The following is a 27,967-nucleotide window of genomic DNA, read 5'->3' on the forward strand; positions in this document are numbered from 1 at the left end:
TAACACTTATTAAAAGTTGATGTCCGGCCGATGATCTACTGAAAGTCGTCCAACAAATGTGATTTAAACAACACTTAGATTTACATTTTCTTCCAAGCATGTACATATCAGGTTTAAATGTCTACAGTGATTTGGTCACGCACGCTTTTGTATGCTGTTATTGTTGCCATTATTACTATAAAACCCGTGGCTTGCAAAGAGCTTGTGAGTCCAATCCAGTAAAGATGTTCAATAAAACTTGTAACTCCAACCACCACGACAGGTTCAACTGCAATATCGAAATCCATTCGCCTTGAACGGTCAATAACACATGACACTCTGGTAAAATAATATAAAAAACTTGTATGTAGTAGAGATATGTTTACTAATTAATTAGCACAAGTTGATTTTCCAACACTTAACTGCCAAAATTAAAATGTTATTTTTTTCCCGGTAGTCTGGCGAACCGGTCATGGCGTTGGACTACGAGCCGAAAGGTTTCGAATTCGAGTCGCACCAACGTCACACTATTCGCCCTTGAGCCCGACGTTTACGGATAGCTCAAACACACCATAAGGTTTGGGGTTCGAACCGCACCAATGTCATATTATTTGCCCTTGAGCCCGACATTTACGGATATCTCAAACAGGTTCTTATTAACACAACCTTATTCGATAAAAATATCAAATAACCCATCCCTCATCGGGCATATGGAAAACAATGGTAAATTTTTAAATAAAATCCCTTTTTTTACTTTATTATTCCACCTTCTGGCTTGTCGATATCATGGATCCATAAGCTGTTGTTTTTTGCCACGTAATAAGCTTGGACACTGTACAAACCCATGCTAACATCAGTTCGTTTCAAGACTTCGAAACCTCTCATCCACCTTACTGTTGAATACGGGTGAATTTTCTCACCGCAATAAAGTTTCAAGTTTGCGCCGTTCGTGACTTCAACTCGCTCATTTTGAATAAATACTGGGGCTGTCAACAATTTTTATCACATAATTCTGCGTGATTACTAAAACAGGCAAACTAAAAACGGCTGTAGGTCATTGTTAAAAACCGTTTGGCATCACTAGTCAATACTGGGTTCGATTCAAACGGATTTTACCTTGTAAGAGGCCTAAACAAAACTTTTTTTTGAGAATAATTAGTTGGGTTTTATCACTAGATCAATAATATTCAAGATTGTTAAAGCCACTTTACGTCTAAGCTGTAACGTCGGCTTTTTTCAGGCAGGGATAACTAAAAAAAATAAAATAATGGTATTAGCATTTGCACTTACTTTCTTCTTCTTCGCATTGATCATAACAAACTTCCACAACGATTTCTTCCCTTCTTCCACGAGCAACCGGTTTAAGTAATGAGGGAACTTGTTTAGATTGACATTGTTCTTTACCAAGTGACCACGTGACATAACAAAAACCAAACCTGGCAAAAAAAAAAAAAAAAGTCGATAAAAAAACAAAACTTGGCAAAAAAGTCAATACAAAATTAATTATTTGCAGATTTTTATTGTTTTTTTTAATAATAAGGTCTATGCTGCTCTTTATTTTATATAGTTTCTATTTGGGAACTTTAAAATAATATGGGTTTAATTAGCTTGATATTTTTTAACGTTTTACTTTCGCCTTTCTCCAAGACCGCCACATCCATCACACGCTGTCCAATTTGACCACTGCATACCGACTTTAAACTCGTCAACTTCCTAGTAAAACATAAATGTTAAAATGATTAATATAAACAAAATGTATACCATAGAACAGTATCATACCGGCAGCGTGGTGTAGTGGTAGGAACACTTGCTACACCACACATGAGGTTGTAGGTTCAATCCCCACTGATCACATGCTGTAGCCCTTGAGTAAGGCGCTATAAACGGTATGAACTCCTGCTAAGCCAGCACTTAATCAGCAGCATAATTATTGGGCAATTATAATCTATGATATCCCAAACTGCCACAGGCAACTCGAGACTGGGTCGGAGTAACTAATGTTACTCTATGTTTAAATCGCGCATTCGACTTTCCCACATCGAGGATAAAGACATATACAAAAAAAAAATTAAAAAATGTAGTATGAAATGCTACCGTAATGTATCTATGCGCTTGCATACAAATTTTAACACCGTTTAGCATTCACTAAAGTCGTTTCTACGGAAAATTCAGTTTAAACTGTTTTGTTAAAGCCATTTATTTCTGCTTTGTAGTATATCAAAAAAAATGCAAATAAAGGTTACCGTGTCTTCGTATGTCGTCTGGCCGCGACCTAACAGCACATAATGCATGGTGTCAACATCATGTACTTGGATCTTCCAAGACCCGATCGCATGTTTATGTTTGTGGTTAATCTTTTTAGTGCAGTCGTATCGTCCTTTTAAAACAAGGAACAAATTAGTTTTATAATTAAAAAAAAATTTACAAATTTATTGGAATGTTTAAATATTACTGTGTAAAACATAGCCTACTAAAAAATTTTTTTTTTACATAACCTAAATAACTTATTCCATATAAAAATTAATAAAATCAATTTCTATTATTTAGTTTAGCCTATTAAGCCACTCAAAGCCTTTTGAGGAAAATATGAGGAACAGTGAATGAAAGTTGTTGTTTTATATCACGTTTTTGTAATACTACCGGTCGTTCGTTCTTGTTTACTATTTATATACATGTTATTTTACGGTTTTAAGATAGCTTGTAAAAGATTGTCTTATTTAGCTTAAGTTTGTGTTATGTATTATAAACAATTAACTTAGGAAAGTAGAAAGCACAAATTTCGCAAAAGAGTAGTCAGATCGTACGAAAAACGTTTTTTAAAGGCAGTCGTTTTGCAAAGATGAGTAAGAAAAAAAATAAACAAATAAGACAGGCCAAATAGTTTTACTTCGTATTTTGCAGCTAATTTTAAAAGCTAAAAAGATATATAATGTCTTGTTTAATATTTTGTATTTTCGGTAAACCCTTACGTATTGCTAGATAGGTATAGTTATTAACTGCTGGTTTAAAATCGTTGTTTTTTGGCCCTAATTCAAATGTGTTGTATACGATATTCCGATGTTTTTTTAAAGAATGTACACGTTATAGCTGTACATGTCGCTGTGCAACTGAATGGGTAAATAACTAGCAGATAGGATTAGATTTTTTAAATAGCAGTACCTATGTAGGTCCTATTAAGGTCTACCAATAACAAAATTTTTTAGGCCTTTTTACCTGAATGAGCTACTGTTAAATAGGGAATATGTAGTTTGATTATATGTGGACTATCTTCTATAATAATGTCGCTCATAATTGCAGTTGAGTTGTATTTTGTGCTCTTTCCTTTATTACTATTAGAAAAAAGTTAAAAATCTGTATTTATATAACATGTTAATGTGTTTTTTAACCATTTATTTAAAGCATTTGATAGGGTTGTAACGACCAAAATTTAAATGGCTGCTGCTACAAAGCTATAGAAGCTTACAAATTTGTACAAACTGTTATTTTCTGCCTGCGTATTTTTTACAAACTGACAAACTTACTTATAAAACACCCAGTGTAAATCAGTTTCATCTTTAGTATTATTACCAGGAATTAGGGTTCTTCTTGAAACACATTTTATTGACAATTTGTCACCAATAAAAAAGTCTTTATAAGTTGCTGTTACATTACTTGAATCCAACAGCCCTAGAAAACTTTTAAGAGAACACTCTGACTTATTCACCAATACTGATATTACTAACAGTTTAATTGCAGCTTCAATATATAACATCTTTATAATCTTATAAAATAAAACTAGTTTTAACATACTTAACGCCATTCTCGTACTCGTACTTATTCTTTTAACTTTATGTAGCTGGCATATTTTGTACTTTTAAGTCTGATGCCCTGTAGAAAAAATGTCCTGTAGAAAGCAAATAGCCTTTGTTACATCATTTAAAAAGGTTTAATGACGAATTTATACTTATAAAATGTCAACAGAACGAATGTTAAATAAAAGAATACAAATAAATTCATAATTAATAACATTTACACTTTTAGTTATACAACTTTACTTTAAAATTATTTACAAAGATTTAAAACATATTATTGGATTTAAAACACTTATTAGATCCGTTTAAATATTTATGGAACATTATAGCCCGGGTTGGAATGTGAATGAGGTACGTTTACTGTTTGGCTTGGAGCGTACACTGAAATTAATTTCGAGTTTCTTTTTGCTGTAAAAACAGAAAGTATATTGCATTGATACCTTTTAAATTATTGTAATTCTTATATGTTTACCACAATATACTTCAAATAAAGGAAATATCATGTTTATTTTAACATTTGCTTACCTGCCAATCTCACAAAATGAACCCCCCAATATATTGCCCAGACCCAACCGAACAGAAAGAAAAAGACAGTTATCATTTGTAGCCACCCAATGTAAAAGTTGACGCAAAATGATTTCACAACCTTGCCAGCACCTTTAGTTCTGCTATTACAGCAGCCTACAGTAAAGGCAGACATTACTGTACCTGCAAATTAACAAGTTGCAATGATGTATAGGAAATAGATATTTTAATTCACAACTAAACCAAAAGAATTATGTGAACACATGCTTGTTTGTCACATACTTGTTAAGTAAAACTCACCCAGTCCTGGAAAAAGACAGTTGACGATTAAGAGAGTGATGGCACACCACATAGGCATGGCCGGTATTTTCCCAACTACACAATCTACTTCTTCCACTTCTTCTTCATCCATATCTGCCTGGTTAGGTGTAAAGCTAGGATGGGGGTAATTTACCTGACAAGTACATGGTGGTTGTGCTGCCTAAAATATACTAATTTTATAGATTTGTTTCTTGTTAATTAATTCTTTTCTTAGTAGTTAGAATTAAAATCCGCCTCTTTGCTTATTTAAAAATAAACGAAAATGACCTAAGCAATTTAATGGTTTTAACTTAGGTTTAGTGGTATTATTATTAAGAAATTTATTTATCTTTTTAATTAAGAAAGCAGTAATTATTATTTACATATTAAAATATGAATATTTAAGAGTTGAAATGTGGCTTAGTCGTTTAAGCGCAAATTGCCAATTTTTTTAATGGAATTATATTCATTTGTTTACCATATCAATGCTAGACTAAATGTCAGCGTAGCCGAACTATCTAAGTTCAGTAATTTTTATTCAGTTCATGGTTTTATTTTGGACAAATTTATAAAAAGAGTTTTTGTCTTTTTAGTTGAATGTTTGCTCTACTTACGTTTTCAGGAATATGCCGCGGATAATTTCTTTCTTGAGCTGCTATCTCATACTTCGGTAGTATGTGTTGGTTATCTACATTCATTTTGTTTTGCAGTTTATTCTATCTTTTGGTACAATAACAATCTCAAAGTTGATATTCCTATATCTTAAAATAATGTTGTTCGCCCGATTTTATATGTTTGCTTTTTTGGATCGCTTACAGTTTTTATTAAACGAATTTAATAATTTACAGAGCGCGTGAGTGCAGGAAAAGTTACATCACGAGTGCTTTTATTGACTTTTGAACATATATCTGTTCATAACAAACTTTTGAATGATCTAATAACTAAATTTAAAATTTAGTTTGTGGTATTTTAATCTAACATCTTGATAAAGCATATTAAATGATAATTTTTATTATTTTGTCAGTTTTCATAAATTGTTTTTTTCACGTACGTCACTATGACGTAATTGATTGTTTTTTTTTGTCGTTAATGTTCTGGCGAATGTTTAAACTACAAGCACCAGATTAAAAAACAAAAATAAATATCACGAGTTTAACGTATTGACATTCTGAGTTTACTCCTAAGGGTATATGGGAATTTACAGACTTTATCAAACCTAACCAAAAACACGAAACTGTAATTTCAAGTTTAAAATCGTGTGATTAAGGTTTCAATGTTGATCGGAAAATGTATATTAATTTTTTTCTAGTTTCGTAATGATGTAAATGTGAAACCCCAAAAAAAGCTTTCTAAAACGTATTAGGTTTAAAGTAACTTTGTGTTATAATGTTTTAAGTGCGACAATTCAATTTATGTTAGTTTTAAAATTGCAAATATTAAAGTTTCTGCAAAACAATCTTTTTGCACTTCCAAAAAACAAAAAGAAATACTAATAAGATTTAATCATTATATATAATCATGCTTTGATAAAACAAAGGAATTCTTTATATTGCAGTTTAATAAACATTGTTTTTTTTGGGAAGATTTAACCAACAAGTAAACACAAATAAAACTTTAATGTTGTACAACCCGTTTGACAAGCGTAAGGTATAACCCAAGGTCTAATTTTTTCATTATTAATCATTTTACGCCGCCAGGCAGATTAATTACAATGTTATATCGTTTAAAAATAATATTAGATTTTTTGAGATTTGCGCTCAATGGAACGACCGTAATGCTAATCTAGCCCTTCGGCGTTGCGTTGGCAAGTTATATTGCGCTGCAATGGTTTATTTTCAGTGATTTTTCCGCCAACATATTACCAGACAGACACAAACTTATAACAATTTAAGTATATATACAGGGACAGTTTAAAATGTTGACAACAGTTGCTTTAGAAAGCTATCGTTATACAGTTTAGATATATTTGAATGTATTAAAAAAGCAGGATTACTTTAAAGAAGTATTAAGCTAACTAATAGTTTAAAACTCTTCCTTTTTTAAAAAAATGTTATTGCAAACACGTTACTCGACATATTATTAAAAATAGCTAAAAGTTATTATTTTTAAACCAAGATTGCTTCGTTTGAAGAATTCTTATTTGAAAATATTTTGGGAGAAAAAATTTAAATATGAAGTCTGTGTTGATTTTTTCAACTTTATTAATTGGTGCGTTAGTTAGTGGTTATCCAAGTGGCCCACCAACGAGTGTATGTACTTCTATGCGACCAAGCCATGGAGTTCCTCCAAGAAGTTTAGGCTTTGGGATTCAGGCGGACGTAACAACATTCAGCCCCGGTGATACGTTAATAAGTGAGTTTAATTTATTTTGAAATCACAAAAAAGTTTTTTGTATATATCTTTACCCTCGATGAAAAATGGTCGAATGTGCGACCTTAACATAAAGTAACATCAGTTTCCCCGACCCAGCCTCGAGTTGTCTGTGGCAGTTTGGGGTATTATATATTATAATTACCCGATAATAAGGCTGCTGATTAAGTGCTGGCTTAGCAGGAGTTCATACCGTTTGTGGCTTCTTACTAAAGGGAGCCACAGCATGATATTACTGGGGATCGAACCAAGGACCTAATGTAGTGTAGGAAGTGCTCCGACCACCATACCACGATAACGATTATTTAAATAATATTTTAATAATAAATAGAACTCAACAGTAAAGAGACTTGTCGTTACTACCAATTGCTTTTAACAACTTGTGCAATCTTTGCTTTAATAAAACGGCATTTTAATTGTTTTCGTAATAGTTTACCAGTTATTAAAAAAACTGTTTTTAGATTTAAACCAAAATTCTGCCATTTTATTATTTGTTCAAGGTAAAGAGGTTCCTTGCAATTTATTTATTATTGTCTTTATTTAGTCACCGTTACTGGTGCCAGAGACTACAGAGGGTTGTTTATTCAAGTACGAGAAATGGGTTCGACTGCTGCCACTGGACAATTCGTAGCAGTGGACAGCGGTTTTCAAACACTCAATTGTGCTAATGGTAATGAGAACGCTTTAGCCCACAGCAATCGAGCTGACAAAAGTCCAGGAGCTAATATATTTTTGTGGACTGCGCCATCAAGTTGTGGATCCTCTAATTATGTTCTAAGGTAAGTTAATTTAGAGACTTTCCTATTCTACACTATTATTATGTATTTTTTAAATGTAGATTTTCTTTTTTTAAGGGCGACGATAGTCGAACTTTTTGCCGATATACAAGTAGGTACTACTCAAGATTTAACCTGCGTTGAGTCGAGTCCAGACCCACCAGCAGTAACTCCAGAAGAAGAAGAGGAAGAAATAGAAATGGAGATTGAGGAAGAAACAGAAACTGAAAATACAACGGCACCGGAATGCGTTTTTCCAACAGTTCTTCAAGGTATTTTTTGTTAATAAAACATATCTTATTAGTTGTAAAAATGAACTTATACTCAGTTTATTAAACTTAATAAACACGCACATTTATGTATATTTTTTATGTTTTAAATCACTTATAAATGCTATAAAGATGGAACTTACAATAGTACGACTTTTGTAATGGACGCAAACGAACTTGGTGGCTGGACAAACGTAGCAGGCTCACTTTGGACACATAACACTGGGATTACTCCTTCGTTTGGAACCGGCCCTAACGATGGTTTTGAAGGAGCTGGGAGTAAGTATTTGTTTACAAATACTTTAGTTTACAAACACTTTTAATCAACTACTTTAAATCAGGTTATTATCTCTACTTTGAAACATCGTCTCCGAAGACGACGGGCGACACTGCCATCTTAGAAACGAACCAAGACATCGTAGGCTGCTTTTGTTTTAGTTTTGCTTACCATTTCCGTGTAACCACCGCTCAAAATCACCGACTTCAAGTCGTAGCTGGTGACACAACTCTTCTTGACGTTACGGAGTCAAATCCAGAATGGGAAACTGTTACGAGTACTATCGAAACCGACGAACCAATCAAGGTAAAAACAACTGGTTATATACCCTTTCTTTAGCAAAAATTTACCTGTTTTGTCAGTCGAGATAGCTAGAAAGTTTGGGTTCGTTGTTATATCCACCAAGCGTGTTAATGAGTAATATTTTTTATAGATTTCATTTATTGGGACTCGAGGTTTAGGCTTCAGAGGAGACATGGCGATAGACAACATCGTTTTCACCGAGGGTAGATGCGAGGATGATGACGAGAACTCGGATGAAGAAGAGGAATCCGATGGGGAAGATACTGATGAAAAATAAAAATAAACGTATAAATAATGATTAAAAAAATAAATTAGGCAAGTAGGCTAAGCAATATATATATATCTAAGTTGTACCCAATAAAAAAATTTCGGTGTTTAAAACTGATTTATTAATATACCATTATGTAGAACACATCACAGATAAAATTTTAGTAAGGCAAACTTTCTGCAATATAAATATAATTGAAATCACGTAGTTTAAGATTAGTAATGATGTAAATGTGAAACACCAAAAAAGCTTTCTAAAACGTATTAGGTTTAAAGTAAGTTTGTGTTATAATGTTTTTAAGTGTGATAATTTAATTTCTGGCTCTTTTAAAAAATTGCAAATATTAGTTACCACAAAACATTCTTTTTGCATTTTTAGAAAAAATTGCTGTTTTATAACTTAACCATTATATATAATCATGCTTTGATAATTTAAAAGGATTTCCTAAAGAGATGGTTCGGTCGCAGAGTTTACTTTTTAATTATGTTGGAATTTTTCCAACTTGCACGAGGATACCATTATTTTAAAAATTGGTCAAGTAGTTTTTGAGATATCGTAATTTGAAGGTAAATATTGTAAATAGAGAAAATCCCTACGCTCGCGAGTCACGTGACTTTCCTGGCAGACATAAAAAATAACCTTATTTTGCCCTCTCTGAGCCGTTTGTTGTACTTTTTTTTTAAATTTTTTTGCAAAAAACAAACTTAGCATGAAAAGCAAAATTTATCCATATCATAAAAGACAGTTGTTACTTTTTAAGTATTTTTAATTGGGTAGGCCGTATTTAAAAAATTTTAACAAGTTATGGCTATGCTGTTAATTTTGAAAATTTACCAGCCAAAAATGCTTACAAACTCTTGCAAGAAAAGGACAGGTCAACTAAGTCTTATTTGAGCAAAGTTTACCGTTAACACAGTCTTAGTTTTGTTTAAAATAAAATCACTTCATTGTTGTTAACTAATATATTGTCAAGTTGTTCAAATTAGCGTATATTGACGATATACTTTTATTTTGGTTATACTACAACAATTATTCTAGTTATACTTTTACAAGTGTTAAACACAAACTAAAGGTAAGAAAGGGAGCAAACACTTATATTTGTTGCCAGGGGTACAAGTACTTACGTATATTGTACGTTATATTAAAAATTGTTTGGAAATTTTAATTAAAAAACTACATAAAAGATGTTTACCAGAATATTTAGTTTATAGTTTATTGATGTATTATATACTTTATGTGTCTTAACCCATGTGACGTTTTGTGATCAGAACTATTTTTATATGATACCCAACAAAATTGTCGGATATATTAAGTTTTAAGCAAAACTTACTGTTCCAACAGGTAAACTTTGCTTCAGTAACACTCAGTTGACCTGTCTGTTTATTGTAAGTGTTTGTCAGCCAATTTTGGCCGTTTCTGGCTTGTAAATTTCCAAAATTAACAACATAACCTTAATTTGTTAGAATTTTTCAAATACAGCTTACCTAATTAAAAATACTTTAAAAGTAAAAAATGTCTTATATGGCTAAATATTGTTTTTTATGTTAAGTTTGTTTTCTGCGAAAAAAATTTAAAAAAAGTACAACAAACGGGTCAGAGAGGACAAAATGAGGTCATTTTCCTATGTCTGCCAGCATACGATCTTACAACGATGACGTCGTGGGTCACGTGACTCGCGAGCGTTGGGACTTTCCCTATTTACAATATTTACCTTCAAATCCCGATATCTTACAAACTACTTGATCAATTTTTAAAATAATGGTATCCTCGTGCAAGTTGGAAAAATTTCAACATAATTAAAAAAGATACTCTACGACCGAACTATCTCTTTAATATTGCAGTTTTGTTAACTTTGTTTTTTTTTGGGGATAATTTAACCAACAACTAAACACAAATAAAACTTTAATGTTTAACAACCCGTCTGACAAGCGTAAGGTATAACCTTAGGTCTAATTTTTCCATTATTAATCATCTTACGCCGCTAGGCAGATTAATTCCAATGTTATATCGTTTAAAAATAATCTTAGATTTTTTAAGAGTATAGCGCTTAACGGAACGACCGTAATGCTAACCTAGCCCTTCGGCATCGCGTTGCCAAGTTATATTGCCCTGCAATTGTTTATTGTCAGTGATTTTTCCGTCAACACATTGGCAGATAAACAAAAACTTATAACAATTTGAGTTTATATACAGAGGCAGTTTAAAATGTTGACAACAGTTGCTTTAGAAAGCTATCGTTGAACAGTTTAGATTTATTTAAATATATTAAGCAAGAGTACTTTAAAGAAGTATTAAGCTAACCAAAAGTTTAAAACTCCCCTTTTTTAAAAAATTGTTATTGCAAACACGTTACTCGACATATCTTTAAAAATAGGTTAAAATTATTATTTTAAAACCAAGATTACTTCATTTAAAGAATTCTTATTTGAAAATATTTTGGGAGTAACAATTTAAATATGAAGTCTGTGTTGATTTTTTCAACTTTATTGATTGGTGCGTTGGTTAGTGGTTATCCAGATGGCCCACCAACGAGTACATGTACTTCTATGCATCCAGATCATGGAGTTGCTTCAAGAAATTTAGGCTTTGGGATTCAAGCGGACGTAACAACATTCAGCCCCGGTGATACGTTAATGAGTAAGTTTAATTTATTTTGAAATCGTGCGTTTTTTGTATATATTTTTATCCTCGATGAAAAATGGTCGAATGTGCGACCTTAACATAAAGTAACATCAGTTTCCCCGACCCAGCCTCGAGTTCTGTGGCAGTTTGGGGTATTATAGATTATAATTACCCGATAGTAAGGCTGCTGATTAAGTGCTGGCTTAGCAGGAGTTCATACCGTTTGTGGCTTCTTACTAAAGGGCGCCACAGCATGAGATTACTGGGCATCGAACTCAGGACGAAATGTAGTGCAGGAAGTGTTGTAGGAAGTGACCACTACACCACGGTGCTGGTTATTTAAATAATGTTCTGATAATAAATAGAACTCAACGGTAAAGAAAATTTTTCTTTTGTCTTTACTACCAATTGCTTTTAACGACTTGTGCAATCTTTGCTTTAACAAAACGGCATTTTAATTGTTTTCGTAATAGTTTACCAGTTATTAAAAAACCTGTTTTAGATTTAAACCAAAATTTTGCCATTTTATTATTTGTTTAATGTAAAGAGGTTTCCTTGCAATTTATTTATTATTGTTTTTTATTAAGTCACCGTTACTGGTAGCACAAGCTACAGGGGATTGTTTATTCAAGTAAGAGAAATTAGTTCGATTGCTGCCACTGGACAATTCGTAGCAGTTGAAAACGGTTTTCGAACACTCAATTGTGCTAATGGTAGTGAGAACGCTTTAGCCCACAGCGATGATCGTCATAAATTTCCAGGAGCTAATATATTTTTGTGGACGGCACCATCAAGTTGTGGATCTTCTAATTATGTTCTAAGGTAAGTTTATTTAAAGACTTTCCTATTCTACACTATTATTATTATATATTTTTGATATATATTCTTTAAATGTAGATTGTATTTTTTTTAAGGGCGACCATAGTCGAACGTTTGGCCGATATACAAGAAAATATTACTCAAGATTTAACCTGCGTTGAGCCGAGTCCAGACCCACCAGCAGTAACTCCAGAAGAAGAAGAGGAAAAAATAGAAATGGAGGTTGAGGAGGAAACAGAAACTGAAAATACAACGGCACCAGAATGCGTTTTTCCAACAGTTCTTCAAGGTATTTTTTGTTAATAAAATTTATATTATTAGTTGTAAAAATGAACTCAGTTTATTAAACTTAATAAACAAGCACATTTTTGTATATTTTTTATGTTTTAAATCACTTATAAATGCTATAAAGATGGAACTTACAATAGTACGACTTTTGTAATGGACCCAAACGAACTTGGTGGCTGGACTAATGTAGCAGGCTCACTTTGGACACATAACACTGGGATTACTTCCTCGTATGGAACCGGCCCTAACGATGGTTTCGAAGGAGCTGGGAGTAAGTATTTGTTTACAAATACTTTAGTTTACAAACACTTTTAATCAACTACTTTAAATCAGGTTATTATCTCTACTTTGAAACATCGTTTCCGAAGAGGACAGGCGACACCGCTATCTTAGAAACAAACCAAGACATCGTAGGCTGCTTTTGTTTTAGTTTTGCTTACCATTTCCGTGTAACCACCGCTCAAAATCACCGACTTCAAGTCGTAGCTGGTGACACAACTCTTCTTGACGTTACGGAGTCAAATCCAGAATGGGAAACTGTTACGAGTACTATCGAAACCGACGAACCAATCAAGGTAAAAACAACTGGTTATATACCCTTTCTTTAGCAAAAATTTACCTGTTTTGTCAGTCGAGATAGCTAGAAAGTTTGGGTTCGTTGTTATATCCACCAAGCGTGTTAATGAGTAATATTTTTTATAGATTTCATTTATTGGGACTCGAGGTTTAGGCTTCAGAGGAGACATGGCGATAGACAACATCGTTTTCACCGAGGGTAGATGCGAGGATGATGACGAGGACTCGGATGAAGAAGAGGAATCCGATGGGGAAGATACTGATGAAGAATAAAAATAAACGTATAATTATTCGTTAAAAATAAATTAGGCAAGTAGGCTAAGCAATATATATATATATCTAAGTTGTACCCAATAAAAAAATTCGGTGTTTAAACCTGATTCATTAATATACCATTATGTAGAACATAATATCACAGATAAAATTTTAGTAAGGCAAACTTTCTGCAATATAAATATAATTGAAATCACGTAGTTTAGGAATAGTAAACTATCTTTTATATAAATTTTTTAAGTTGAGCAAGAACATTTTAAATGTTGACACTTTGATTAACAATAGTTAGTAGCTATTAGTAAAAACTGCTGATACATTTTTGCACCTAAAACATGTTAAAATTAATAGATGAGTTGATTTACTTAATTTAAAACTTAAGCTGTAGTCAAACTAGTTTAATAACAACCAATTGACTTAACCCAGATTCAATTTACTATGCGTCTAATTAAATTCTAACAGGTATTGTCTGCAAATTGCTATTATTTTCAAAACAAAGTCATTTGGTATCTTATGTGTATTTTATTTTATTCAACTAACTTAAACAAGAGCTAATACTAATAAGAGTTGAAAAACAGACAATTTAAACTAACAAAAAATGAGGTCATATGTTTTATTTAATGTTCAAGTATCACATTCTTGATATATAATAATATCATTTTCATTACAACTAAACACAGTAGTGTCAGGATAACATACAAATAGCTGAAATTATGATTTCGTTACATTGCACAAATGATATAGGGGATTAGATATAAGGTGATTAAAAAGGTCATTACATATGAAAAAAAAACTTATTGTTATAATTTTGTTTAAGATATTCTGTAATTTTAAAAATTAGTTTAATAAGACAGCCCAATATAAATAACATAGGCCTATCACATTTAAAAGCATTTTAAATGTATTACTCAGAAATTGGGTTAAATTTACTAATAAATGGGTTATCCATTATTAGATACAAGAATAAGATTTTGAACAGCTGTTAGGGTTGATTGTGAATTTTGCCCAGTTATAAGATGTCGATCAATAACAACATGAATCTTGTCCAGTTCGCTTGCTAAAAACAAATGTTAACCATATTTAATTTAAATAAAACTTGTTTTTGGGTCCTACATATTATTAAACAGAACTTAAATTTCGGATTACTTATCCCTTAGATAATATTTAACCTTGCTCAAACTTTGTATTTTAACTAGTAAACTAAAGCCTCAATTTTGTAGGTTTTTAGCTGTTAATGGTCAAATTTTTTTCATTTGAAAAAAGCTTAATTTGTTAAATTAAAAATGTCTTGCCTGTATAAGATGCTAAATGATCTTTTGCAAAATCTTCAAAAATAACTGGCATCGTTTTAAAATCCTTTCTTTGGACCATTTTACGGACACTGGGTCCTGTTAAGCTGTACCCTTTAAAACACCAATCATTGTTTTGAAACATACCAGAGTTTAAGGCGACCGCTCCAAATCCAACTGCACAGATTGGTTCTAAACAAAAAGGTTAAAATAGCATTGTTAATTACTTAAATGACTAACAGCAAAAAAACAAATTTTAAATACAGTTTTAATAAAAATTAATTTTTTACTTTGTTTTATTGTAAAATCTCTTAAAATGTGCATTAACGAATCGTGCTTTGCAAGGTCATAAAGTGCACCAGGGCAACTTGGTATTAACAAAGCATTGTATCTGGATGAATCAACTGATTCTAATTTAAGTGGTGGCGATTGACTATGTGCCCGAAAATCTGAAATCCACTGACGACTCTTACCATCACTGTCCATAAAATCCACGGGAACGCCCTATTTACAAAGAAGACATATAGAAATATCAAGTTTACAAGTTAAACAATTTTGGAATATTTGATATGTTTTTGTACAAAAATTAATTAAAATTTATTACCTAAACATAGTAAAATTCTAAAACGTTTGGTTTACCTTTGGCGTTGCAATTGAAACTGTAAAAGCAGAATTCGTTAGTGTAAATGCATGAATAAAAGATTGAACACATACACCTGTAATATAAGTACAATGGTCAAAGTATTAATGCGTTTTTTGTAGGTTAATTGAAGTAAATCAATTGTAAAAAGTTTACCTTCAGTGTGACTGCTGCATATTATAAGACATGTTGGTTTTCGACCTTCCATATTAAGATATTATTTAGTTCTTTAGAAAAAATTAAAATTTAGTAAAGTTGTTTATACTAAATTATTCTTCGGATTGGGAATTACCCATTGCAAAAGTAAATCAATAATATTTAATTATTAATTTTACATTCGGTTTAATTAAATAATTTAAGTAAATATATTTATTTCTTTTTAATTTTTAATGAATTAAAACTTAACTCAATATATTAAAAGTCGTTGTTTTTTATTATTATTTTTTTGTTGTGCAGATTTAATTTTTGCGCGTCAACACTGTATTTATATGGTTGCCCGCCAAATAATTTTTTTCTAAAATTTCTGAAATTTTTGCATTGTTGTTCGACTTATGTTTAATAAAAAAGAAGATAACAAATGTAAATGTATAACGTTTGCAGGCTTAGGCTTGTACTATTAGATAAATGTTTTTATAAAGTGTATAAACATTTTGTCATTATCCAGTTTCTTTCTTTAACAAAACAAATAAATTTATTCTGCGTTAATTTCAAGCTTAAGAATCTAGGTTAAATAGTAACTCATAGGTTTACGCAGATACGAATGTTTTAACAGACAGAAAATAACTTACTTGTACTGCTGACCAATATGCATATTAAAAGGGTAAGAATGTTTCAAGTAATTAATTTACTTTGTTTTGCAAATTTTTTAATCCAATTTGCCTAATAAGAATTGTATTTCTGGCTAAATTATAAATTACTTTACAATGTACAAATGTATGACTGTTCATTAGTAAAATATAACGATTATACAATAAACCCAAAAATTTCAATATATTTTTATTTAAGTTTTAGTTTTTGGCTTGAACAACACATGACAGCATGAGGTTGTGGTTTAAATTCCCACTGCCCTCATGCTGTAGCGCCCTTGAGTAAGGCGCTATAAACAGTATGAACTTCTGCTGAGATCAACAGCATAATTATCGGGCAATTATAATTTTTAATATCCTAAACTGCCACAGGCAACTCGAGACTGGGTCGGAGTAACTGACGTTACTTTATGTTTAAGTCACGCATTCGACTTTTCCACATCGAGGATAAAGATATATATAAAACCTATTTTTTTTTTGGTTTAAGGTAAGCATACAAGGATTTCGGAGTTATCGAGATTCCACTGAAATTGAGCCATTCAGTCCGAAGCACAACATTATTGTCGGTCGAAATGGATCTGGAAAAAGCAATTTCTTCAGTGGTTTGTAGATTAAACTTTAATATAAACTTGTTTTTTAAATATTTATTTATCCTCGATGTGGGAAAGTCAACTTCAAGACCTAAACAAAGAGTAACATCAGTTACCCTGACCATCTCGAGTTGTCTTTGGAAGTTTAGGATATTATTAATTATAAATTTTCGGTAATTATAAGTTGCTAACTAAGTATTGGCTAAGCAGGAGTTTATACTGTTTTAGTGCCATACTTAAGGCCCTACAACATGAACAGCGGGGGTCAAACCATACATATATAGGCCTACTATAAATTAAAATTAAGTATTTAGTCATTTTTTTAAAAAGTGATAATTTTTATTTATTGTGTTAATATTTTTTAATTTTAGCGATACAGTTTGTACTGAGTGATGAATATAACAATTTGAGAGCTGAGCAAAGGCAACAACTACTTCATGTAAGGATTATTGAAATAATAAAAATTAAGTTTTTTAGATTATATATATTTTATTAAGTTAACTTACATTTAAACTAAATAATAGTCAAATTATATTAGTTTTAATTTTATAAAAAATTGTGTATATATTTAAATAAATTTTGATTAAAATTATTTAAAAAAAATTTTTAAAACCCCTAATATCTTAAGATGACTTTTTTTTTTTTTAAATGTATATATATTTAATAAAAAATGTAACTATCTTGTATGTTTTGTTTAATTAGGAAGGTACTGGAGCCAGGGTTATATCAGCGTGTGTTGAAATTGTATTTGACAACAGTGACACTAGATTGCCGGTTCGTACTTATATGATAAAAAGGCTAATTTACATTTTTAAACATTTAAAACCTTTTTTCCCATATGTAAAATAATATATGTACTTTTTCCATAAATAAGGGAACTGTAAAAATAAAGAAGTCAAAATTTATAAAAATAAAAGTAATAAAAAATTTGGTCAGGACCATAAAGATGATAAGTTAAATTGCAAATTATTAGGTACACAAGATCTAAATTAAAAAATAACATAAAATGATGTTTAATTAACAGAATAATTAAGTTAATTTTAATAACAGATTATCCTGGTAAAGTATGTATCAACGAATGGGGAAATTATTTTGTTTTTTTATATTTTAGATTGAAAAAGATGAGGTGACTTTGAGAAGAGTAATTGGTTCAAAAAAAGATCAGTATTTTCTTGACAAAAAAATGGTTACGTAAGTTAAATTTAAATAAAAAGATTATTAAAAAATACAAAATAATACATTAAATTAAAAAAAAAAATTTGTAAAAACATTGAATTTTTGTAGGAAAACCGATGTGGTTAACATGTTAGAGTCTGCTGGTTTTTCGAGAAGCAATCCTTACTACATAGTTAAGCAGGGAAAGGTATTTATTAATCCTTAGATCAATAACAAAATAAAATAAGACATTTAAAAAACTAAATTATATTTAACATAATTGGATGGGACAAATTACAAAATTACTGCTTGAATATTATCACAAAAATGTTTTAACCAATTTGTTTTACCAGATATTACCTTTGTTATTATCTTAACAACAGTTTTACTTTTTTTTATTATAGATTAACCAAATGGCCACTGCTCCAGATAGTCAGAGGTTGCATTTACTCAGGGAAGTTGCTGGAACCCGAGTCTTTGATGAAAAGAAGACCCACAGTGAACAACTGATGGCTGTAACTAAAAATTTTATTTGTTGTCACTGGATCTTGTTAACTTTGTATTTTCAAATTAGCAAAAAAAAATTTTTGTTTATATATTATTGTCATTGTAGCAAAAACTATATTGCCAAATGCCATATTACCAAAAACAGCTTGGCTAAAAAACATTTAATAATTCTATTACCGAAGGGAACATGTTATCGAAAGGGGCCTGTTTTAAATCGCTTTTTAGATGACTACAAGAGGGTTAGAAATTATTATCTTTTAAAAAAACAATGTTCTAATTTTTAAATTTTTTTTATAAGGAAGTGGACGGTAAGCGTTCCAAGATTGTCGAGGTTCTGGAACTGATCGAGGGCAGGTTATCGACATTACAAGAAGAAAAAGAGGAATTGTCACAATATCAAAACTGGGACAAAACAAGGAGAGCATTGGAGTATACTATTCACAACCAGGAACTTAACGAAACCAAAAACAAGCTAGACATGGTATGTATAACTATAACATATTTTATTAAACAGGCACAAACAGACAACAATACAAAAAAAAATTTAAAAATTTGTGATTTAAAATTTTTTTTTCTAAATTATTTTATTTAATTTTGTTTTTATTTTAGCTCGTCAATAAGCGTGAGAACAACTCGCATCAAACCAAACATCTTCGGACTCAACAGGAGGACTCTCAGATTAAAACCAAGGATTTTCAGAAGCAACTTTCGCGAGTAAATGCGAGAGTCAGTCAACTCACTGAGGAAAAAGATCAGTGCTCTACTGACCGACAGGAACTATTTAAAAACAAGGTTTGTTAAAAAAACAAAAAAATTTTAAATAGAATTGATTATATTTTAAGTTATATATTTTTAACGATTATTTACAAATAAGGGATTTTTGTGTATGCTTTATATATGGGTTTGGTGACCATGCTGTATACTATACTACAAAATCTTTATGTAAACATTACCATTTATGGCATGTTTTAAATCATGAAATTGATTTTTGTCAATTTTTTCCATTGCATCAATGTATATAATTTATCGTAAATTTTTTTATTATTTTTATTAAAGCTTAAAAACCTAAATAAAAAAAAGTGTTTTTTTCAGATTTTCGTTACTTTTTACTTTTTTAGGCTCATCTTGAGTTAACATGTGTGGATCTGGAAGAGGAATTACAACAGGATCAACAATCTGTTAATCAGATGCAGAGTGAACTGGAGGGGTTACAAGATAAAATCCAAGTTAAAACTGATGAGAAAGATCGGATTATTCCACTTTTTGAGGAGATGGTTACAAAAGAAAAGGACACAGAACGAAAGTAAAATTAATTTAAAAAAAAAAAAAAAAATTAAAAAAAATTTTTTTTATAAAGAAATTTTTTTTCTATTTAAAAAAAAAAATTCGATTTTTTTAGACTCAAAATGTCAGAGCAACGTCGCAAAGAGCTGTATGCCAAGCAAGGAAGGAATATTCAGTTCAGAAACAGAGAAGACAGAGACAGTTGGATTCTCACTGAGCTGAAGACTCTTCAGCGGGGGATTAAAGACAAGGAAACGCAAATCACAAATCTACAAGAGGAAATTGCGATCACCAAAACCAATCATCAAAACTTGGAAGCTTCAATCTCGGTAGAAAAAAAAAAGTTTTTAAAAAAAAAATTGAGTTTAAAATTAACTTTTATTTAAGTACCATATCGAAAGTAAAATTAATTGGGGATTTTAATATTTTTGTTTTATTAATTTTGCTATAAAAAATAACAAAGTAGCCTTTATTTTATAATTTTAGGCTCTCGTTTATTTTTTATTTTATTTACATTGTTGTACTCAGATTGTATTTTTCCTAACAGGATAAAACAGTTGGAATCCAAGAGCATAAAACGAAAATGGATTCACTTAATCGTGAGGCAATGAATCTGAAAAGGCACAAAGATGAACTTCAGAACCAAAGACAAAAATTATGGAAGACTGAATCAGTTGTAAGTATAAGCTATAAAGTCCATTCATTTTTTTTTAAATGCCAAACTTTTTTTAAATGAAATTTTTATTTTGTAATTTTTTGTAAATGTATTAGGGATCATTTTTATGCAATTTTTTTTTGTATATATCTTTATCCTCGATGTGGGAAAGTAGAATGCGCGACTTAAACATAGAGTAACATCAGTTACTCCAACCCAGTCTCAAGTTGCCTGTGGCAGTTTGGCATATTATAGATTATAATTGCCTAATAATTATGCTGCTGATTAAGTGCTGGCTCAGCAGGAGTTCATACCGTTTATAGCACCTTACTCAAGGGCGCTACAGCATGATATTTATGGGGATTGAACTCACGACCTCATGGTGGTGTAGCAAGTATTCTTACCACTACACCACGCTGCTGGTCTAATTTGCCGTTGCTTATTAAATTTGGATTTTTTGAAAACCTCAACTTAAAATTTGTTCGGATTTTTGTTTTTAGATCCAGCAAGAGATTGACAGCATTTCTGCTGAAATAAAGTCGAAGGAACATACTTTCAATTCTCTTATAGGAAAGGTAAAACTATCTTTTAATTTGCAGATTGTCCCATAAACTTAATTTTGACTATTTTTAATTTTACAGCCACATTATCAGTGTTTTAAAAAAAACTTTGTGTTTATGGTCTTGGTCATATGTGTTATACAATGTTGATTTCAAACAGTTTGTAATGCCAAAAAAATGCGTTTGCCCTAGGAATTAAAATTTAGTTAAAATAAAAAAAAGGTTTGTTTGTTAAAATTTATTTTTTTGTAATTTTGTAGGCAACTTATAATGGAATTGAGAGTTTAAAGAAAGTGAGAGAATTGTTTCGACAGAGAGGAAGGATGGATTTAGTTGATGGATATAAAGGGATGCTGATCGAAAATTTCCGATGCTCGAGGAACTTTTTTACATGTGTAGAGGTGTAGTAATATTTTCAATTTTTCATTAGCCTCTGTATAAAATATTTGGATCACGTATGTTGTCCGGTTCTAGACAAATTATAATTACATCACAGCTCTTCTAAATTCTCTCGTCTGGATAACGGTGCAAGAGAATTATCATCTATGAATTACGGATTCTTTTCTATGGTAAACTGTACGTTGTTTTGTTTAAAGCCAGACAACGTACGTGACTCAAATATAAAACTTAAATTAGGTGTTAATATAACTACTGCATCTGATATTGTTAGATCATAATGTTCTGTTTTAAAAAGGGCCTAAATGTCATTAAGTTGTAATATTTTTTTTGTTCTTTATTTGCATTACAAAAACTAGCCATTACGGTCAGGATTTCAATTATCGTAATATATTCAGAACTTTTAACTGATATATATTTGTTTGTTATAATTCACACACACACCACAAACAGCTTTTTTTTATTTATTTAGTAGGCATACAAATTAGACATACATACATAATTGTTCACTAAGCTCCCTTATTTTTTTTTTTTATGTATAGCCTATATCTTTATTAGATGTTGAAAAGTCGAATGCGCAACTTAAACATAGAGTAACAACTGTTACTTCGACCCAGTCTCGAGTTGCCTTTAGCAGTTTGGGATATTATATATTACAATTGCCCGGTAATTATGCTGCTGATTAAGTGCTGGCTCAGCAGGAGTTCATATCGTTTATAGCGCTTTACTCAAGGGCGCTACAGCATGAGAGCAGTGGGGATTAAACCCACGACCTCATGGTGGTGTAGCAAGTGTTCTTACCACTACACCACGCTGCCGGTTTTTATAAGTATATATGTGTTATGTTAGATTTTTAAATTTTTTGGACTTTTTTTATTAAGGTTACCGCAGGTGGAAAATTGTACAATCACATTGTAACAACTGATAAGATTGGAACCATTTACTTAAATGAGATGAACAAGCAAAAACTGCCTGGAGAAGTTACGTTTCTTCCAATTAGCAAACTAGAGGTAAAATAAATAAAACTTGACAACCATTTTAAAATAATAAAATCTTTAAATTTTGGGTTTTTGAAAATTAATTATTTTTTTTTAGACTCGTCCAATTGATTACCCGAAAACTGACGATGCTATTGCTATGATAAGTAAAATGGAGTATGGAGAAAATTATGAAGTGGCTATGAAGTAAGTACAATTAATTTAATGTTTTTTTGTACTTGACCCTCATTTAAAAAGTCTTAAATTTTGTTAACATTTTGACCTTGCTATTATTACATTTTCAGTGTTTTCTGCTTTGGGATACTTTTTATTTTAAGTTCTGTTTAACTAATTTAGCATTCAATTTACAGATATGTTTTTGGTAAAACACTGATATGCAGATCTATGGAGGTTTCTACACAATTAGCAAGAGCTCATCAGCTTGATTGTGTAACATTAGAAGGTCAGTTTGTATTTGTTAATATTGTATATCATTTTTATATCTTTATCCTCAATGTGGAAAGGGTGATTGCGCGATCTAAACATAGAGTAACATCAATTACTCCGACCCAGTCTCGAGTTGCCTTTTTTGGGAGATATTATATAGATTATAATTGCCCGGTATTTATGCTGCTGATCGAGTGCTGGCTCAGCAGAAGTTCATATTGTTTATAGTGACTTACTCAAGGGCGGTACAGCATGAGAGCAGTGGGGATTAAACCCACGATCTCATAGTGGTGTAGCAAGTGTTTTTACCACTACATTACGCTGCCGGTGTCACTACACCACGCTGCCGGTGCCACTACACCACGCTGCCCATAATGGAGCTCAGTAAATAATATTATCTTAAATATTTATATATTTCAAATTTACATGACTTAAAAAAGGTATGCATATTATCACAGACAAATATTTCAGAAATTTAAATTTTTTTTTCTTTTTAATTTAGGTGACCAAGTATCGCGTAGAGGTGCACTAACAGGTGGTTATGTTGATAACAGAAAGTCAAGACTCGATCTTTATATCGGAAAACAAGATCTTGATACTCAATATATGGAGAAACAAAATGAGTTGGCCAAAAACAAGAAAGAGCAGGAACAATTGGAGGTTTTTAAAATAACATTTAAGCATAATTTAATAATATACTAGTTAATTGCCTGGATTTTTACCCATAAGAATTTTGTCATTAAATTGATTGTTGTTATATGGTTGCAATAATCATTTGCTTATACATAAATTTGTCTAAAAATTTTCAAATTTTTTGATAAAATTATTTTGGTTGCCCTTTTTTATTTTACTATTTCTTAAATTTTGTGTTTAATATTCATATAAATCACTGTATATATAGTTTTTTAGTAAAGGTCATAAATCTAATATTTTTTGTTCACAGGCTGAAAGTACTATTGTTATGGACAACTTACAAAAACAAGAGACCAGAAACAAACAAAACAAAGATGTTTATGACAAATTAAAGGGGGATTTGAGAATCTTAAAGGAACAGTTGCAGGCATTGCAGAGAGCTTTAGAGCCCAAGGTAAACCAGTTATATTACAAATATTTTTCAAGATAAAAAACAGAAACTAAGTTTACCTTAAATTCAAAGTTTTTTTTTTTTTTTAAATCATGATTTTGTTGCCCTTATTTTTAAGTAAATTTTTTTTTGGAATTTCAGGAGAAATCTCTAGCGAGTTTGCAGAGTCATTGTGAGGAGCTAACATCTACGAAAAGCTCCCTGGAAGAGGAAATGGGAACAGATTTGTTGGCTCAACTTTCAAGTGATGATCAGCATGAAGTTGATCGACTTAACGATGAAATTAAACAAGTAAATATATGGAGTCACTTAACCTCCGAAAAATTATTTAAAAAAACAATTTTTCAGTTGATAATTAAACATTTTTAAGTTAAAAATGAAAAAAAAAATAAATATTATTTTTAAGCTAATATTTTGTGTTTTTTTAAAGGATTGTTTTATTTTTTTTTAGGAAAAAGGTGCAAACTATTTTAATTAACATTTTTAACTTCATTTTTCATTAAAGTTTTTTTGCATAAAATTTTCAAAAAAAAAAAAAAACTCAAATTCATGTTTTTTGTAGTTAACCACGACCCACAAGGAGGCTGTACAACAACGAGTTAGATTGGAAAGTAAGAAAACGATGTTGGAAACTCAACTAACGGACAATTTGATCCGAAGACGTGAACAGTTACAACAGGTAATAGATACATTATGTTGTGGATCCGTTTTATTAAAATTTTTAAAGTATGTAGCTCACATTTATGGCAAATCTTTTAAAATGATAAAGTTTTTTAGTATGTTAAACTTACTAATAAAACATCAAATATAAAAGTTTAAATTTTGTGTTTCAGGAAATGCAGGAGTTATCAGTGGATACGCGTAAACAAAAGTTAGAACAAAGTAAAAGTGATTACAAAATAAAAGAAGAACAACTGCTAATTACTGACAGCAGATTAAATGGTAAAACAAAACTTGTTGTTTTATTAGAATGTTATAGGCAATTTAAAAAAAATTTTTTGACAAATGTTAATAGAGTTGGAACAAGAGTTAATGCGTCTTGAGAAGGACCAACAAAGCCTTGCTTCAAAGGTGGAAGAATATCGAGCAAAGGAGAGAGAATGGAGAGAAAAAATTTCTGACGATGCGAGAGAATTGGAAAAAACAACAAACAAACAGGTAAACAATTTTTAAAAATTAATAAAATAATATTAAAAAAACATTTTAAACATTTAAAAAATAAGGTAACTAAATTATGAAATGGTGTTGTAACTTAAAATATTTTTTTAATTTTTTTTGTTTTTATTAATTTTTTTATGTTTTTACAGAGTATGTTGATCAAGAAAAAGGAGGAAAGTTTAAAGAAGATCCGAGATCTTGGTTCACTTCCAACAGATGCTTTTGATAAATATCAAGGACTCAGTCATCGCCAGGTTAATTTTTATTCAAGATTTGTCATTTTTTACTAAAGCCCCTCATAATACTTTGCTTCACTACCTATTACTTATTTTTGGATCACTTGCACTTTGCGGTATTCGAACGGCACTTGTACCTCATCGTTCTTGCCAGTTCTCTTTCCTACTTTACAATCCTTGCTAAATCCCTTTTTTAATCATTCTTGCGCAAGGGGCTTTCCTATTCTCTATTGTAGTTTCAGTGCAAAATTTTTCAAAGAACTATAAAGTACAATCGATTCATATTTTTAATTTGGATCTCAAAAAAGAAACTTTAGACAGCATTTAAATAAAGGGAATTTTTTTTTTTTTGTTAAAATTTTAAACTTTGATTTCTTAAACAGCTTATGAAAAGATTGGATGAATGCAATCACGAACTCAAGAAATATTCTCACGTTAACAAAAAAGCTTTGGATCAATTTATCTCCTTCTCTGAACAAAAAGGAACCTTGTTAGGAAGAAAGGCTGAGATTGACAGAGGTTAGTTTTCAGCAATATTCTGTGAAAGAAAATTCAAATTCTTTTTTTTACCGACCCACAAAAAATTGTTGCCATTTATGTATATTTTAAAAATTGTTGGGCTCCTTTTAATTTATTTTTTTAAATTTAGCAAAGGAAGCTATTTTTCATCTGATTGAACATCTAGAACATGAAAAAAATGAAGCCATACAACTTACATTTCAACAGGTTAAACAATGTTGTTTTAAAATTGATTAAATATTAAAACAATATATGATTTTAATCTTTCTTTTTGTATTCCAAAAGTTTTATTTATTGACGTTTTTTTAGTGATGGCATTTTTTATTAATTTTTATTTATTTTTTTAAGGTGTCAAAAAATTTTAGCGAAGTTTTTTTGAAACTGGTGCCAGGAGGCAAAGCCACTCTTGTGATGAAAAGAGCGGACACTGATAAATATGTTGCCGGTGATTCTGAATCAACACAATCTAGTGATCTTACTTCACTGACTGGTATTAGCCAGTTTGTTGGCATTGGAATTAAGGTAAAGTTAAGGTTTTATGGTTGGCAAGACATATTGTTACCGTTTTGCCTTATTAATCCATTTTACATTTATACATCAAAAAATATTTTAAAAGTCAAATTTAATTTAAAAAACACGTTAAAAACAAAAGTAACAAATGGACAGTAAAACTTTTTTTACATAGAGTGAACTAGTGAATAGTTGCACAGTTAGTATTTTATCCCTACAGTTAGTATTTTATTTATAGTAATATGGCCACAACTTTTTTTCTATCCCATGTTGCAACTAATACTTGTCCTAGTCCATGTTGTCCACTAAGCTTCATTGTATTTACATGATGTACAACGTGTTACATATTTTATCTTTAATAACTGTGTTTTGGTTTTTAGGTTTCCTTTTCTGGCAAAGCTGCAGAAACAAGAGAAATGCAGCAGCTGTCTGGGGGTCAGAAGTCCCTAGTAGCTCTTGCTCTTATATTTGCAATTCAGAAATGTGACCCTGCTCCATTTTATTTGTTTGATGAAATCGACCAAGCACTAGACCCTGATCACAGGTAAATATATATTTAAAATAGGCATGCTTTTGTAATGGAAAGGTAATATTTTTTGTGGTATATTACGTATTGTACTACATCTACTAGTTAAATGTTTTTTAGCATAACTAACAACTTAATTTAACATTTCCAGGACTTCAGTTGCAAACATGTTGAAGGAATTGAGTAACACAACTCAATTTATCACGACAACTTTTCGTCCTGAACTGCTCCAAGCTGCTGACAAATTTTATGGAGTCATTTACAGAAACAAGGTAAACTTAAAAATTTATTTATACTTGATGTAGGAAGGTCGAATTAATGACCTAAACATAGAGCAACACTCCTGACCAAGTCTTGAGTTGCCTTTAGTAGTTTAAGATATTATAGATTACAATTGCTTTAAAATTAAAATGCTGATTAAGTGTTGTCTAATCAGGAGTTCTTACTGTTTATAGCACCTTACACTAGGGCATCCAGGACTTTATGTATAAAACAAGGTGTTTTGACCACTACACCACGCTGCCAGTTATATTTAAATATCACAAAAAACATTTTTAAATTTTGTATCACAAAAAACATGAGATCTATAACATCAAGTAGAAAATAAATATTTGATTTTTTGCACTTAGGTGTCCATGGTTCGAACTATCACGATTACAGAAGCCAAGGGTTTTGTAGATGACGACCAAGTTCGAAGATAAATTTAATATTTTTAAGGATAAATTGCTGCCCGCAATATATATATATATTTATAAGATTCAAAATCGCGTATAATTTACTTTAACCATTACCCACTTCACTGCCAAAGTTAAAATTTAATTTTCTACTTAAAATGAAAAGGTTAAAGTTAAATGTTAGGTTGTACATTTAAAAAAAATTTTGTTGTTGCATTGTTAATAACAGTTGTTAATTAGTTATGTAGTTTTTCAATCGTTTGTTATAAAAAAATTTTTTAATAAAAGAGGATTTTGGATTGTAAATATTATCATTTAATATACCAAAGCTTGTAAAATAAACAAACAGCAAAAAATAAAAAACTGTTGAAATAATTAAATTCAACTTGTTCACTATTAAAATTTTGACCTCATTTAAAGAAAAACTATTGTTAGTTATTTACTCTAATTTTAAGTTTTTAAAAAAATAACAAAAAGGTTTTGGTTGAACTATTTTAAACATCAACACAAGTTGCAAATCA

At 30.7% G+C, this 27,967-nt stretch overlaps 5 protein-coding genes and 1 pseudogene across 5 annotated transcripts; 3 read left to right on the forward strand and 3 right to left on the reverse strand.

Annotated features, from left to right (window-relative positions):
- Window positions 1-113: 113 nt before the first annotated feature.
- On the reverse strand, window positions 114-3,730 carry LOC145749842 (Ig-like V-type domain-containing protein FAM187A). The gene is made up of 7 exons (XM_082565714.1): window positions 3,501-3,730; window positions 3,193-3,308; window positions 2,223-2,356; window positions 1,610-1,692; window positions 1,270-1,415; window positions 734-965; window positions 114-318 (listed from the first exon to the last, which is right to left on the reverse strand). The coding sequence occupies exons 1-7, from the start codon at window positions 3,728-3,730 to the stop codon at window positions 114-116; spliced, it is 1,146 nt and encodes a 381-aa protein (XP_082421840.1).
- Window positions 3,731-4,083: 353 nt separating this feature from the next.
- Window positions 4,084-4,653, reverse strand: LOC145749843 (protein SPEC3 pseudogene; annotated as a pseudogene).
- Window positions 4,654-6,713: 2,060 nt separating this feature from the next.
- On the forward strand, window positions 6,714-9,004 carry LOC145750626 (uncharacterized). Its single transcript, XM_082566700.1, has 6 exons — window positions 6,714-6,947; window positions 7,510-7,744; window positions 7,820-8,013; window positions 8,143-8,289; window positions 8,352-8,593; window positions 8,721-9,004. Exons 1-6 carry the CDS (start codon window positions 6,767-6,769, stop codon window positions 8,865-8,867), a joined length of 1,146 nt encoding a protein of 381 aa, XP_082422826.1. The 5' UTR covers window positions 6,714-6,766; the 3' UTR covers window positions 8,868-9,004.
- Window positions 9,005-11,279: 2,275 nt separating this feature from the next.
- On the forward strand, window positions 11,280-13,481 carry LOC145751179 (uncharacterized). Its single transcript, XM_082567279.1, has 6 exons — window positions 11,280-11,495; window positions 12,068-12,302; window positions 12,395-12,588; window positions 12,712-12,858; window positions 12,921-13,162; window positions 13,290-13,481. Exons 1-6 carry the CDS (start codon window positions 11,315-11,317, stop codon window positions 13,434-13,436), a joined length of 1,146 nt encoding a protein of 381 aa, XP_082423405.1. The 5' UTR covers window positions 11,280-11,314; the 3' UTR covers window positions 13,437-13,481.
- Window positions 13,482-14,123: 642 nt separating this feature from the next.
- Window positions 14,124-15,637, reverse strand: LOC145750409 (glutamine amidotransferase-like class 1 domain-containing protein 1). The gene is made up of 5 exons (XM_082566444.1): window positions 15,519-15,637; window positions 15,362-15,438; window positions 15,013-15,226; window positions 14,726-14,914; window positions 14,124-14,490 (listed from the first exon to the last, which is right to left on the reverse strand). Exons 1-5 carry the CDS (start codon window positions 15,568-15,570, stop codon window positions 14,375-14,377), a joined length of 648 nt encoding a protein of 215 aa, XP_082422570.1. The 5' UTR covers window positions 15,571-15,637; the 3' UTR covers window positions 14,124-14,374.
- A 434-nt stretch (window positions 15,638-16,071) lies between these two features.
- LOC145749340 (structural maintenance of chromosomes protein 3-like) lies at window positions 16,072-27,745 on the forward strand. The gene is made up of 30 exons (XM_082565087.1): window positions 16,072-16,182; window positions 16,656-16,770; window positions 17,130-17,197; window positions 17,461-17,532; window positions 17,870-17,949; window positions 18,043-18,121; window positions 18,318-18,428; window positions 18,719-18,901; window positions 19,030-19,212; window positions 19,539-19,723; window positions 19,820-20,033; window positions 20,252-20,380; window positions 20,860-20,934; window positions 21,180-21,320; window positions 22,197-22,325; window positions 22,411-22,499; window positions 22,664-22,755; window positions 23,242-23,399; window positions 23,683-23,826; window positions 23,965-24,114; window positions 24,386-24,502; window positions 24,657-24,765; window positions 24,839-24,981; window positions 25,131-25,235; window positions 25,601-25,736; window positions 25,867-25,943; window positions 26,085-26,258; window positions 26,627-26,790; window positions 26,924-27,044; window positions 27,402-27,745. The coding sequence occupies exons 1-30, from the start codon at window positions 16,168-16,170 to the stop codon at window positions 27,471-27,473; spliced, it is 3,630 nt and encodes a 1,209-aa protein (XP_082421213.1). The 5' UTR covers window positions 16,072-16,167; the 3' UTR covers window positions 27,474-27,745.
- Window positions 27,746-27,967: the final 222 nt, after the last annotated feature.

This window comes from Corella eumyota, chromosome 4 (genome assembly GCF_963082875.1).
Source record: "Corella eumyota chromosome 4, kaCorEumy4.1, whole genome shotgun sequence".
NCBI classification, from domain to species: domain Eukaryota; kingdom Metazoa; phylum Chordata; class Ascidiacea; order Phlebobranchia; family Corellidae; genus Corella; species Corella eumyota.